A 13221-nucleotide genomic window follows, 5' to 3' on the forward strand; every position below is an offset into this window, starting at 1 on the left:
TTAAGCTGCTATTGTGCCTAGTCATTTTGGCCGGGTTAAAAGGTTGTATTAGATTGTCTCCTCTCACGTGCTTCATGCAAAATAGCCTGGGGGGAGGAAACCTGCCCGGACTTGTTCTTACTTCCTCTTTTTTCTCTGCCGGCAATGTAGCCGAGCAAGGCTTGCTCCAAGGGAGCTAAGTCCTTTAAATATGTTTTGCTTTTGTTTTTGCTTTCTGTAAATAAATTATTTTTATAGAAATGCTTGATGTGTGACTTTTTTGACCTCTCCTGGGCTAAAGGCTTTCCCAGCATCTGCCAACAGATCTTGACCAAATTACAAACTTTCAGAGAGAAGAGACATAGTTATAATGAAAGACTTCAACTATCTAGACATATGTTAGAAAACCAATTCATCCAAGACAGCAAGGTTCTAAAAAATTCCTCTGTGGTCTTACTGACTGTTTTATTGTCTAGAAGTTTGAAGAAGAGACTAGGAATCAGTTCTCCTAGATGTGATCCTAACCAATAGAGAAGAGCAAGTTGAAGAGGTAAAAGTAATGGAAATTCTGGGAGGAGGTTAGGAGACACCTAAATATTGCCTTTAGTTCTGGGCACTGCATTATAGGAAAATCAGGGACAACTGCAATAAAAATGATAAGGAGTCTGGAAGGAAAAACATGAGGAATTTATGTAGCTGTTGGGTATGTTTAGTATGGAGAAGATTGCAGGGAAACTTAATAGATGAAGTATCTGAAGGGTTTCCATGTAGAAATCAGGTGTCATGTTCACTGTTGCAATGTGCACTGTATATCATAACGTTTCACATGCCATGTCACTGACCTTGTGCCAAGCTCTGTATCTATGTTCATTTTAATGGAATGTGTTTGGGTTATGTGCTTGGCTCAAGGACTTTTCCACCGCAACGTCAAGAGCCATTAGGCGCACCTGGGGTTGTGAGCCTGGGAAGATTCTACGGGGGGAGGGATCTTGTTTGTACCGAGGGGTTTTTAGTTTGCATTTGGCGCGCTTTTCTCATTCTCAGCTTTCTTTGTACTTGAATACTATTCTTAAATAAACCAGATTTTGTTAAGCTTTTGCTTGTGAGTCTGAAAGTATTTTAGGATAGGCAACCATTACATAAAGCTGAGAATCTCCAAAGTATACCGCTAGCTCCTACCGAGATCAATTATTGTGAGGGAACCAGTTAGCGATGGCAGAGTCGAAGCTAGAGTCCGGGGAGCTTGAGGAGTCAACAATTCGGAGTAGAGAACCGAGCCCCCCCCCCCCGAACTTTCATATTTCCTGAAGGAGTCGAGTTCCAGCCCTGAGCTGGGGGGATCTAGCGATGGGGGAGAGCCAGAGCAACCGGCACCGCGTGGATCACCCGTGGAGCTGATCAGCTGGGATATGATGGGAGACCCCCAGCCAGGGACGTCCCAGGCATCGTGGAAGCACCGTTTCCCGCTGACCTCAGAGGTGGAATCTACCACGGTAGCAACGGGGAGGCAGCCTGGCGTAAGACAGAGGGAGGAATCTCAAACCCCTGAGAGGCTGAGAGTACTGGAGGCCAAAATGGAATCGGTGGAGTATCTGCTAAAAAACCTGTCTTTGGCGATGGGCGGCCAGGCGAGATACGATGGGAGTCCTAGCTTCACGCAACCATCACCCATTCTCTCCCCCGAACTGCCGGCAGAGCCGGGCCGCAGACAACTCCGGGATGGATCTCCGCCCTGAAGAGGAACCACTACCGTGACTTGGGGTCCCACCACTCGACCTGCCGCCGGTTCCGCTCCAGCAGGAGGGGCGGTGAAGGACTTTTCTGTCAAATTTGATGGGGATCCCACCAAACTATCCTTTTTCCTAACTAATGCAAAGAGCTACATGGAGCAATTCGGGCCATGCTTTCCTTCTGAAAAGACTAAGATAATGGCAGTGGCCACTAAGCTAAAAGGCAGAGCGGCGGACTGGTACATCCAAGTAATGGAGGCTGATGGCCCTGAGCTCAAGTCCTTTGAAGACTTCTTGTTGGCACTAAAGCTGCATTTTGAGGATCCTCTGGCCAAGGCAAGAGCCAAGGAGGCGCTAAGGGATCTCATCCAGGGCCCCAGGTCGGTAGCCGACTATGCCCTGGAATTTAAAGCCTTGGCAGGCAAGGTCCCTGATTGGTCTCAGTCAACCTTAGTAGAAAGGTTTAAAGACGGGCTCAATCGGGATGTCCTAAAATGGACACTAGGCAGAGACAACCCAGAGTCGTTGCACGACTGGATTTGTCTGGCCAGGAAGGCAGAGCATGCTCAGTGCACCTACATGCAAGCCAGACAGCACGAGAGACCACCACCCACAATGAGAGGACCACGAACTGGGGGAACGACTACCCCATCAGGTTACCGAACGTGGGATGAAGAGAAACAGCGACGCTACACGTGAGGCCAGTGTATACAATGTAGAAAGGTTGGACATTGAGCCGCAGACTGCCCAAAAACCAGGGCTGGAGATCGACCGACTAAAGCACCGACCAAGTCACCCCACCCCTGCGACGGATGACAGCAGCCAAGGGGGCTATGGACGTCAAAGAAGACATCTACTTCTCAGGAGAGGCTGAGGTTGCCTCTGCGGAGCCGGTGGGAAATGCCAGTCACCTGCCCTGAAAAGCGCCTGCGGGCAGGTGGAGGAGGATGGGCGCGAAGATGCTATGGTGAGTGCTGACTGCCCCACTCTAGCAGTAAAAGTGAAGTTGGGCTCCCACTTTAGAACTACGGAAGTCTGGGCTCTCGTTGACTCCTGGTGTTCAATGTGTCTCATCCACCCTGATCTGGTGGCTGCATTGGACTTGCCTAGCTTTCCTCTCCAGCAGCCTTTGATCTTCACCCAGCTAGACGGGTCAACGACAGGTGGGGGTCCGGCGACTCATTTCACTGGAAATGTAGCAATGCAGATCAGCAGCCACAAGGAAGCTTTAAAATTTGTCGTGGTGCCGGTTGGCAATCCCATGGTAATTCTGGGGATTCCCTGGTTGACTTGGCGCAGCCCATATATAAATTGGGAGCACCGAACTATCACTTTTAAGGATGGGTTTTACCAAGCTCCTACAGCAGAGAGACCTTTACGTGTGGGGGTGGGAAGAGCTGCGATCGTCACGCCGCACCCCAGCTTACCACACTTAGAAGGCTTACCCAACCTATACCGAGACTTTGCAGACGTCTTTGGGGAAGTAGAGGCAGACCAGCTACCCCCCCCATTGAAAGACTGACTGTGCAATAGAGTTGGTCCCCAACGCTCAATTGCCCAAGCCAAAAATATATCTGATGACCCAGATGGAGCTAGCGGCATTGTGGGACTTTATTGACAAAAATCTGGCAAGGGAGTTTATTGAACCTGCAAATTCCCCGGTTGGGGCCCCTGTCCTTTCCCGGGAAAGGAAGGATGGCACGCTTAGACTTTGTACGGACTATCGGGGGTTAAATTCCATCTCGGTCTGCAACAAATATCCTCTGCCTCTAATGAAAGACATGTTAGCCCATCTGTCAACGGGTAAAATTTTCTCCAAGCTCGACCTTCGCGAAGCTTATTTTCGCATCCGCATACGAGCTGGAGACGAGTGGAAAACTGCTTTTAACTGCCCATTGGGGTCATTTCAGTACAAAGTCCTACCTTTTGGGTTAGCCGGGGCACCAGGGGTTTTCATGCAATTGATTAATGAAGTGTTACATGATCATTTGTTTAAAGGGGTCCTGGTTTACTTAGACAATGTTCTCATTTACACTGAAGCCGAGGAGGAGCACGAACGCCTCCTCAAACAGGTGTTAAGCAAGCTTAGAGATGCTAAACTCTATGCAAAGCTTTCTAAATGTGAATTTCACAAAGCACGTCTTGACTATCTAGGCCATAGAGTATCTGACAAGGGCATTGAGATGGACCCTGAAAAAATTCAGGCAATTTTAAGTTGGGAATGCCCCCTCACCAGACGGCAACTACAAAGCTTTTTGGGGTTCAGTAACTATTACCGCCACTTTATCCAGGGGTTTGCAGAGATTGCTCTACCACTAACGGACTTGCTTCGCACCAAGGGTTTGGGGGAGACATGCAAGGTGAAGAATCCTGGGGCAGTGCTCAGTTGGACACCAGAATGCCAGACAGCATTTGAGAGGTTAAAAACCCTCTTCACTGCTGAGCTTATTTTACAGCACCCTGATCCTGAACGCCCCTTTGTAGTCCAAGTTGATGCTTCTGATTTTTCAATTGGAGTTATATTATTACAAAGAGATTCCGACAATCACCTAAAACCCTGTGCGTATCTGTCCAGAAAATTTTCTGAAACTGAATGCCGGTGGCATGTTTGGGAGAAGGAGGCTTTTGCTGTAAAAGCCGCTTTAGAAGCCTGGTGTCACCTCCTAGAAGGCGCAAAATGCCCTTTCAAGGTTTGGACTGATCACAGGAATTTGGAAGCCCTCCACACACCCCAGCGTCTCAGTCCTAAACAAATTCACTGGGCTCAATTTTTCAGTCACTTTAACTTCCAATTAAAGTTTATTCCAGGGAAGAAAAACTTTCTGGCCGATGCTTTGTCACTTCTGCCTCAGGACTCTGAACACGTGTCAGATATAGTGGGGACTGTTCTCACTGAACCACAATTAGGCTTGGTTGCCATCACCCGGAGCCAGACCCGTGCGTAGGCAACCCCGCCCCCGCCCCCACCTGGGAGGCAGAAAATGCAAGTTCCTTGTCAATTACAAAAAAGACTTTCTCCAGGCACTGAAATCTGACACTTGGTTGCTAGCCAATAGAAACAATGTTTCTTTTGAAAATGGACTGGCGTGGGTGGATCACCACCTTTATGTGCCTGAGGCTTTGAGGGCTGACGTGTTGCAGCATTCCCATGATGACAAACTTGCTGGACACTTTGGTTTCGTCAAGACCTTGCATTTGGTTAGGCGTCAATTTTGGTGGCCGACCTTAAGGCGTGACGTGAAAGACTATGTTGCTTCCTGTCCTGTTTGTGCCATGTGAAAATGGAAACGGGGTAAACCACAGGGACTTCTGCAGCCAGTGGCCAGCCCATCCTATCCCTGGGAGGAGATTTCTATGGATTTTATCGTGGACCTATCCCCTAGTCAGAAAAAAGCTGTCATCTGGGTTGTAAAAGATTTTCTCCAAACAAGCCCATTTCATTCCGTGTGCTTCCATCCCGTCAGCCCCACAATTGGCCCGTCTATTTCTCGTCCACATCTACCGTCTACATGGTTGCCCCTCCCGTTTGGTGACCGACCGTGGGACACAGTTCACTTCCCAGTTCTGGAAGTCGTTTTTAAAACCAGATTTTGTTAAGCTTTTGCTTGTGAGTCTGAAAGTATTTTAGGATAGGCAACCATTACATAAGGACAGAAGTATCTGTAGAAGATATTATTCCTAAAGTTAGGTCAAGAAACAATGAGTTTAAATTACACAGAAGTAGATTTTTGTTGGACATCATGAAAACATTCTTAATGATAAAACCTGTCCAACAATAGACTTAAGTAGCTGTACTCTCTTTCACTGGAGGTGTTTAAGCAGAGACTGGATAGCCATTTGTTGGGATTCTTGTAGTATAGTAGTGGATTCTTGTGCTGAGCTGGGGTTGAACTACATGAACTCCAAGTTTTCTTCCAACCCTTACACTCATTATATGATATAATTCATTCTAGTGTCATTGCATTTGCTGGTGTCAGCACTGTTCACTATAGAACTATATTAGCCAAAGAAAGATGTATAGATATTTTCACACAATACTCAGCAATTATATAACAGATAAGTGTCTGGTTTCAAAGTAGAGGGGGAGATGGGACTAGATGCCATCTACATACTGAGAGCACCTTTGGTATCAATTCCATTGTTCATCATTGCTTGCTTTGATGGATCTCTTCCAGAAATACCTAGAATTCTTTGTTAACTAAGGGCAACTGGGGAGCTAGCTATATTCCCTTCCTCCTTGGAAGATCATCAAGTAAAAATGATGTAATAAAATTCCATCCCTCACTCAGAAGAGTGTCAGCTGTAGGGAGTTTGTTTTTACTTTTCTGCAATAAAGGGTACTCACTACAAGTGTACTGCCCTTGAACTGAAGAAATGAAGAGAGGTATAACCTGCCTTCTGTTACTAGCCAAAGAAAGTACAGATGCTTAAATGCTTCCTTTCCTGGTTCCCTACTACTTTCTTTTTCCTTTCTTTTCCATTCCTACAAAATGGTGAGTGGATTGTTTTATTTTTTAATATTTGAGCAGCACTGAAGAAAATGTTAGGCAATGCATATGTGCTAAGTAACAAAATCAATAGCAAGAACCGTATTGCTTTACTATATTTCATAATTATACAATAAGAATTTTAAAAGTGGACAGAAAATAAAATATAAGGATACAAAATTGTCTCGTTTCATAAGCACAGATTTTCAGACAAAGTCCAAATGTAAAATTTCAGCGCCATATCTGTAGGGATCAGGCAGAGCTAAGCTGCAATGTGATCAACAGCTAATAGGAAGAAGCAAATCTAACTGATTTAAGACCAGATCAGATGTAATTCATCTTTAGTTTAAAAATTACTGAGTATCTAGCCCTGGTCTTAAAATACAAATAAGCAGGTTTTTTCCTGCTCTTTCTCCCTTATTTTTATCACTCAAAACAGCTTAGATTAAACTTGTAGTTGATTGCTATCTTTTCTCAACATCAAAGAGTAATATTGATTCAAATCTTCCTATGGCAATAATTAGTCCATGATTTGGCAGTCAAAGAAGTAATTTTTAATTTTATTTTCTATTATACATGAGGTTTCTATAGAAAAACAAGTATTGTTAATAGTCAGAACTTCCATTTAGCTAGTTGTTAAGGAATCATTTTAGCCATTTATGGATATGCCAGTTAGAAGAAAAACCATTGTGTCTGCTCTAATCGTTCACTATCACATGTTGGCTGCTTTATTAAATCATGATAATAAAGCAGTAGAAAAGGTATATTGATAAAAATGAGGATAACTGACTGTTTCAATGTCCAATCAACTATATACTAAAAAACAGGATACACAAACACATACATACACAGACACTTATATTACCTGAACAGATGCTGGTGTAAAATTGTTTGTAGTGCACACTGCTTTCTGTGTCATCTTAAGAGGAAATCCACATATATGAGGAATGGCAGTCTTCAGATCAGTAACAAAAGAATCTAAAACAGCTTCTAAATTTGCTCTGGGAAAGTATTGCATGGGCTGACTTCTGATGCAACTGGAAGGATATCTGAATTGGTGTTAAGGGCTGAAATAAATTATTTGACATATCTATGTAAAAAGAGCACCAAGTTTCCTCATTTCCACTTCAGGGAAGCTGTTTTGTGATCTGGATGTGGAGGGTATTGCCACCACCCCTTTGTTATTATGAGGTCATTTCCTGGTCCAGATTGACAGCAACCCATGGGTTGGAACCATTCAGATAGTCCACCCCAGGTGTCTCATGAATCCAGATGGTTTATGGCAGATACTTGGGGATTTTCCCAACAACCCAATGGGCAACTTCATAGAGTGCCTTGCTCACTCCCGGCAACAGGAGACCTCTCAGGCCCTTGATGAAATTGTCCCAAGTGTCCTCTCTCTGTTGGCTAATCCCTGGTAGCCTCTTAGTTTTTGGAGCGTCCTCAGGAGATAAAGCAGCAGAAGCAATGCCTACTGATAGGGGGAGGAGGACAAAGAGCATGAATATATGCCCAGGTTTGGAACACTCTGTGGCAAGAGAGGCAAAAAGTTCGTACTTCCTGTCCCTTATTGCATAGGCAGGCTGTTGCCCAGCAGCCTTATTCAGGGAGGCTAATTCCCTTTTGGGAAGGATCTAATTGCAAGAGCTTCTCCCTAGCCATTGTGAACATTAGCACATTTTGTGGTAATGTCACTCAGATTCCCTTGAATTTTGACACCACTGGGGCCTATTTTTCTGGGATTTTTTTCCTTCTTAATTTTCTGGATTGTGTGTATGTGTAATTTTATTGGACTGTAGAATTTTAAATGTTTGTATTCCCACCCACCCATCCACCAAAAGGAACTCTGGGAGGCAAATAATAAAAAGAATAAAAGCATAATACAATTCTTTAAAAAAAAGTGTTAAAACAAAACAAAGCAATGTTCAGGCTCCAATGAAACTCACATCCATGTATCAGGCACATCGTTACTAGCTCCATTAACATCCTGTATACCATGGTGTGCCCACTACTGCATTCTGGACCAGCTGAAGCTTCCATATGCTATTTAAGGGCAGCCCCATGTATAGCATGTTGCAATAGTCAAATTGGTAGGTGACTAAGTCATGTGTGACTACGAGCAATGCCTCCAAATCTAGGAAAGGGTGGAACTGGCATGTAAGATGTATTTGTGCAAAGGCTCTTCTGGGCATAGCTGCCTTTTGAGCAGGAATTGTGAGTCCAGGAGGCCCCCTGATTGCACATCAACTATGAGTGTTACCCCAAGCAGAAAATCATAATCATAATCATAATCTATAGTTAGATTCACAGTCTAAGATTGGTGTAAACTTAATAATTCAGTCCTATCCAAGGACCAGCGAATTATTAAAGTAACATCTAATAATGGCAAATCACTAGATATATGTGGGGGGGGGGCATGAAACCTACAGCCACACAGTCTTGTCAGGGTTGAGCCAAAGTTGGTTCTTCCCCATGCAGACTTGTACAGTCTAAATTAAGTTTTGAAGCCCTTTGCAGATCTGTCCAGTTAGTTTAAAACTGACCATGATGCAGAAAGTTGAAATAAATAAATAAGTGGTTTGCATTTGTATTTCACTATCTTCCAAAGAAAAATGGTTGCACGTAGGTTTCAGGATTCTGTATATATAAACAAAAAATGAAGAAAATCTACTATTAGAGCACAGAATTCTGCTTCAGGAAACTCAGTTTATATTTCAAAAACCTGGAATATACATTGGCGTGTTTTATGTTTATCTCACCAAATGAGAGATAAATATAACTATATTTATTTTTCATGTGGTGAGAGACAGAATGTTTATTTTACTTTATAACAAATATTCAATAAGAAAGGCAATATCTTAATAGCATCTTTTCGTATCATGATCTTGGCTCATGTTCATAAGTAAGCACCACATGAAGAAAACAAATAAAACATATAAAAGATACGTAAAGAGTTGTTCCCCTATCAGTTTGAAATAAACACTGAAATATGTCTGAGAATCCTCTGGCAGAAGGTAGCCATACTAAAGGCAAAATATACATATAAGATAACGCATGGTAATAACGTTGTCAATTGATTTATTATTTATCAACAAACAGTAAAAATATATTGGTAAGTATACTGTTACCAGGTTTTCCCAATGTAACTGTAAATCACTGTATGAATGAAATGGAGAATCAGGTGGAATTAAATGACTGATACTCATAATCTGACCCATTTTCATGCTGTGCAGAGGTACAAAAAGAATATTAGAAAATTAGTACTATGTGGTAGAAACTATAATTATCTAACAGAGATGTTTTAAACCAGGTTTGAAATACATGCACTTCTATTATCCTAAAATAAGGTAAGTAGAAATTGAATTTGCCACATTGTATTTATTTTTATAATGAAGCAAACCTATTGTTCTATATCTTTATCTTGTGCAATATAGTCATATGTAGGAAAAGTAGACACAGAATAATAAACAATTCTAGAAAGCAGTAAAGTTTAGAATCATTTTGGAGAAAAAATATATAATACTGAATTTGTTTAATTTATTATTATGGACCATTATATAGAATATGAAAAGAATAGACATAAACCTGGATTTAAACAACCCGTATATATCTCAAAGCCTAAAGGAGTAAGTTAAAAAGGGACACACATTTCTACGAACAGTTAGGCACCTTAATTTGTGATAACCAGGTGATGTAAGGGGTTGTGCAAAACATTACTATATACTGCAGATGTTCAGGCTGATAAGAGTTATGAGGTATACAATTGAGACTCTCTGTCTGGAAAATTCCATAAAAGAAGAATGATCTGTTATTCAAATATGATCTATGTTATTTCTATGTTATTCAAATATCTTTGTCACTGTTCCCACTTCACCAATCCACTAAAGCAGAAGCGTGGCTCAAGTGATATACTCTAACATCTGCCCCTCATTAGTATTACACATAGAACTAATGAGAAAGCCCTACAGTAATGTGATATTGGAAATGTACTTAGTGGAGGAAAGGCTGTTAAAACCAAACCGGCACATAGATGACTGGAAACCCTGTGTAATTCCCAAATACTGTATGTTGCTTGACTGTTCTTTTGGCATTTTTAAAATCCAAAGAAAGAAACCATACAACTGGATTTTTTTATATACGGAACTCTTCCTCACAGATGTGAACTTGTCATTTAGGATTAAGTGTAAAGAATTAAAGATAATTCTGAGTTTTCTCAAATATCTTTTCAAACTTAAAAAAAAGATATTTGCTTTGTTTCAAAATAGCTTGTTTTTGAATTTGTAGTAACAAATTCAGTGTAAATATTCATTAAACTCTGAGGATGAAAAACTTTTCTCAGAGCCTCCTATCACTGATAATATCTTTACTGTACTTGTATATATTGCAGGAGAAGTTTCATTCATCTTAATACAATTTCTTGTAAAATATAAAAAACATACCTTGGCAAAACATAACACCAATTACTTAAAATAGAACATTTTGGAATGACTGCATTAGTGTCACTGTCAAAGCTCTTTATGATGTTTGTTGAAATATCAAAATCGTCTAGCTAAAATAGAAAAAAAACCAATACAGCAATTTTTGAAATGTAAATATAAAAATATAAAACAAAGTAATGTGCATTAAAATAATCATTATTGCATAAAAACTTTCATTAAAAGCTTTAGTTATTAAAATACATTTGAATAACTAAGTAACTTCATAAAGCATTTTATAAAGATTTCTCAAAATCATTTATTTACTATCCCGCCTTTATTATTTTTATAAATAACTCAAAGCGGCAAAGATACCTAATACTCCTTCCTCCTCCTATTTTCCACACAACAACAACCCTGTGAGGTGAGTTGGGCTGAGAGAGAGTTACTGGCCCAAAGTCACCCAGCTGGCTTTCATGCCTAAGGCAGGACTAGAACTCTCATCTCCTGGTTTCTAGCCCATTGCCTTAACCACTACATCAAACTGGCTTTCTCAATACCTGAATACCAGCATTTTAAAATTTCAGTGATATATCAGAAATCACCAATGCAACCCTTCAGTAAGATGAAAATTGCACCTGAAAATGTTTGTATGCATCAGAGTGGTGTGAATAATACACACACACACACACACACACACACACACCACTTGTTTTTTTGGCAAATGTTCACCCAACAATGAAAATAATAAAGAAACAAAAATTATAAAAATATACATTGTTTGGAACACAAGAAAAATATGGTTTGGAGAAAAGGGTTGGGGGGAGAGATGAACTGTTTAACAATTGTTCCGTTCTGTAAAAGAATCTTAAGTAGCCCTAGATGTAAAATCACAAGTATGAGATTCAACAAAGTCCTATAAAATGCAAATATAAAAAGTTATATTATTTTGTACCTCAGGTGGCGGTAAACGTATACTGCACACTTCCACACTGATGCAGAGTTGAGTTTCTGATACACTGATGTCCATAACTGAAATAAAATCCATAATATTCAGCACATAGTATTTACATATGTTTCTCTACTCACCATAGGGACGCGGTGGCGCTGCGGGTTAAACCGCTGAGCTGCCGATCGGAAGGTCAGCGGTTCGAAACCGCGCGGCAGGGTGAGCTCCCGTTGCTCGTCCCAGCTCCTGCTCACCTAGCAGTTCGAAAACATGCAAATGTGAGTAGATCAATAGGTACCGCTTCGGCGGGAAGGTAACGGCGTTCCGAGTCGTCATGCTGGCCACATGACCCGGAAGTGTCTATGACAACGCCGGCTCCAAGGCTTAGAAACGGAGATGAGCACCGCCCCCTAGAGTCGGATTCGACTGGACTTTACGTCAAGGGAAACCTTTACCTTTACCTCTACTCACCATAAGCACATAATGGCAAAAATTATGCTGAATTCTAAATGAAGTTTCTAGCCACCAATGTTCAGTTTGAAAATTTAGCAAAGCTAACGGATTTGTATCATCTGTACTATGAATTTATTTCTCCCTGTGGCCCTAAACCTTGCCGTTGGAAAAGATTACATCGTTTGTTGAATAAATTACTATTTTAGCTAGTAAGAAATCTGAATCTGTGAAGAAAGCCCTAGTACTCTGGGCCACAGGTATCAGTGGTTGTTGTACTTGTTGGACTGTGTCATTCATGCTAAAATTTTAAATATGGGGTGACCTTTAAAAGTTGTCACTGAAGATAAGTAGCATGCTTGTTAAAAACTCTATGGGGGTGGTTTGTCATTGCTGCTACATTGCTTTTATCACCGGAACTGCGTATGTCTTGTTGATGAAAACATTAAAGGTATCTGCTTGTTATTATCTAGGTAGATAGTATGGTACAGTAATAAAAGTATAGCAGTAGTTAACTATGCAAGGCAAGCGAAGTATTCAGGGATGATTAACAATGATGAATAGCAACTAAAGTGAAGGATGTCTGACTGAAAAAGTACTACTTGATTTTGTCACATCTGAATCCCATACAAAAACAACTGCTTTTGGTTGCCTACACCATTAAATATTGCTAAACAGGCACAGGGGAAAATAAAGCAGTGGTATAGACCTGCATTATTTGCTTGCATGGTGACTGACAGTCTTAATTTAAATTATGGAAATATTCTATAGATAACATTTATATGCATAGTAAATGCTTGATTGACAATCTCTGTAGGTTATATCTGGTATACAATTGATTTCTCAATTTTTTTTTAACCAAGGACATGTACAAAATATAACTAAGGTAATTCCAGGTCCTTAAGAGTGATAAAATATTTATTCATGTTGTACTCACCAACTGCATTTTGCTTTCCCATTTGTGACAAAAAATCTCTCCCTTAAAAAATGAAGTGCTGTATTATAACTCACGGTTATAACTATACCAAAGGAATGTCTTTACAAATTAGTATTTGGGGAAAAGGTAAGAGTTTACTTATGTAACATTTGCATCACAACATATTCCTTATGTAATAATGAGGAAAGAGAAGAATATAATATTTGATAAATGTCTCAAAAGGGATTACACTTAAGGCCTGTACAAGCAAAATGAACACTTCTGCATCAGTGCT

At 40.9% G+C, this 13221-nt stretch overlaps 1 protein-coding gene across 4 annotated transcripts in view; it reads right to left on the reverse strand.

Annotated features, from left to right (window-relative positions):
- The window catches only part of C3H18orf63 (chromosome 3 C18orf63 homolog), a 47017-nt gene that overhangs the window by 11069 nt on the left and 22727 nt on the right, over positions 1–13221 (reverse strand). For all 4 annotated transcript variants that reach the window (XM_063299038.1, XM_063299037.1, XM_063299040.1 and 1 more), the window contains exons 4-9: positions 12948–12989; positions 11567–11643; positions 10636–10745; positions 9325–9421; positions 9143–9219; positions 7062–7245 (exon numbers count right to left, since the gene is read on the reverse strand). In XM_063299038.1, coding sequence (XP_063155108.1) covers positions 7062–7245; positions 9143–9219; positions 9325–9421; positions 10636–10745; positions 11567–11643; positions 12948–12989 — 587 coding nt within the window. The remainder of the gene's footprint in view (positions 1–7061; positions 7246–9142; positions 9220–9324; positions 9422–10635; positions 10746–11566; positions 11644–12947; positions 12990–13221) is intronic.

This window comes from Candoia aspera, chromosome 3 (assembly GCF_035149785.1).
Source record: "Candoia aspera isolate rCanAsp1 chromosome 3, rCanAsp1.hap2, whole genome shotgun sequence".
Lineage (NCBI taxonomy): Eukaryota > Metazoa > Chordata > Lepidosauria > Squamata > Boidae > Candoia > Candoia aspera.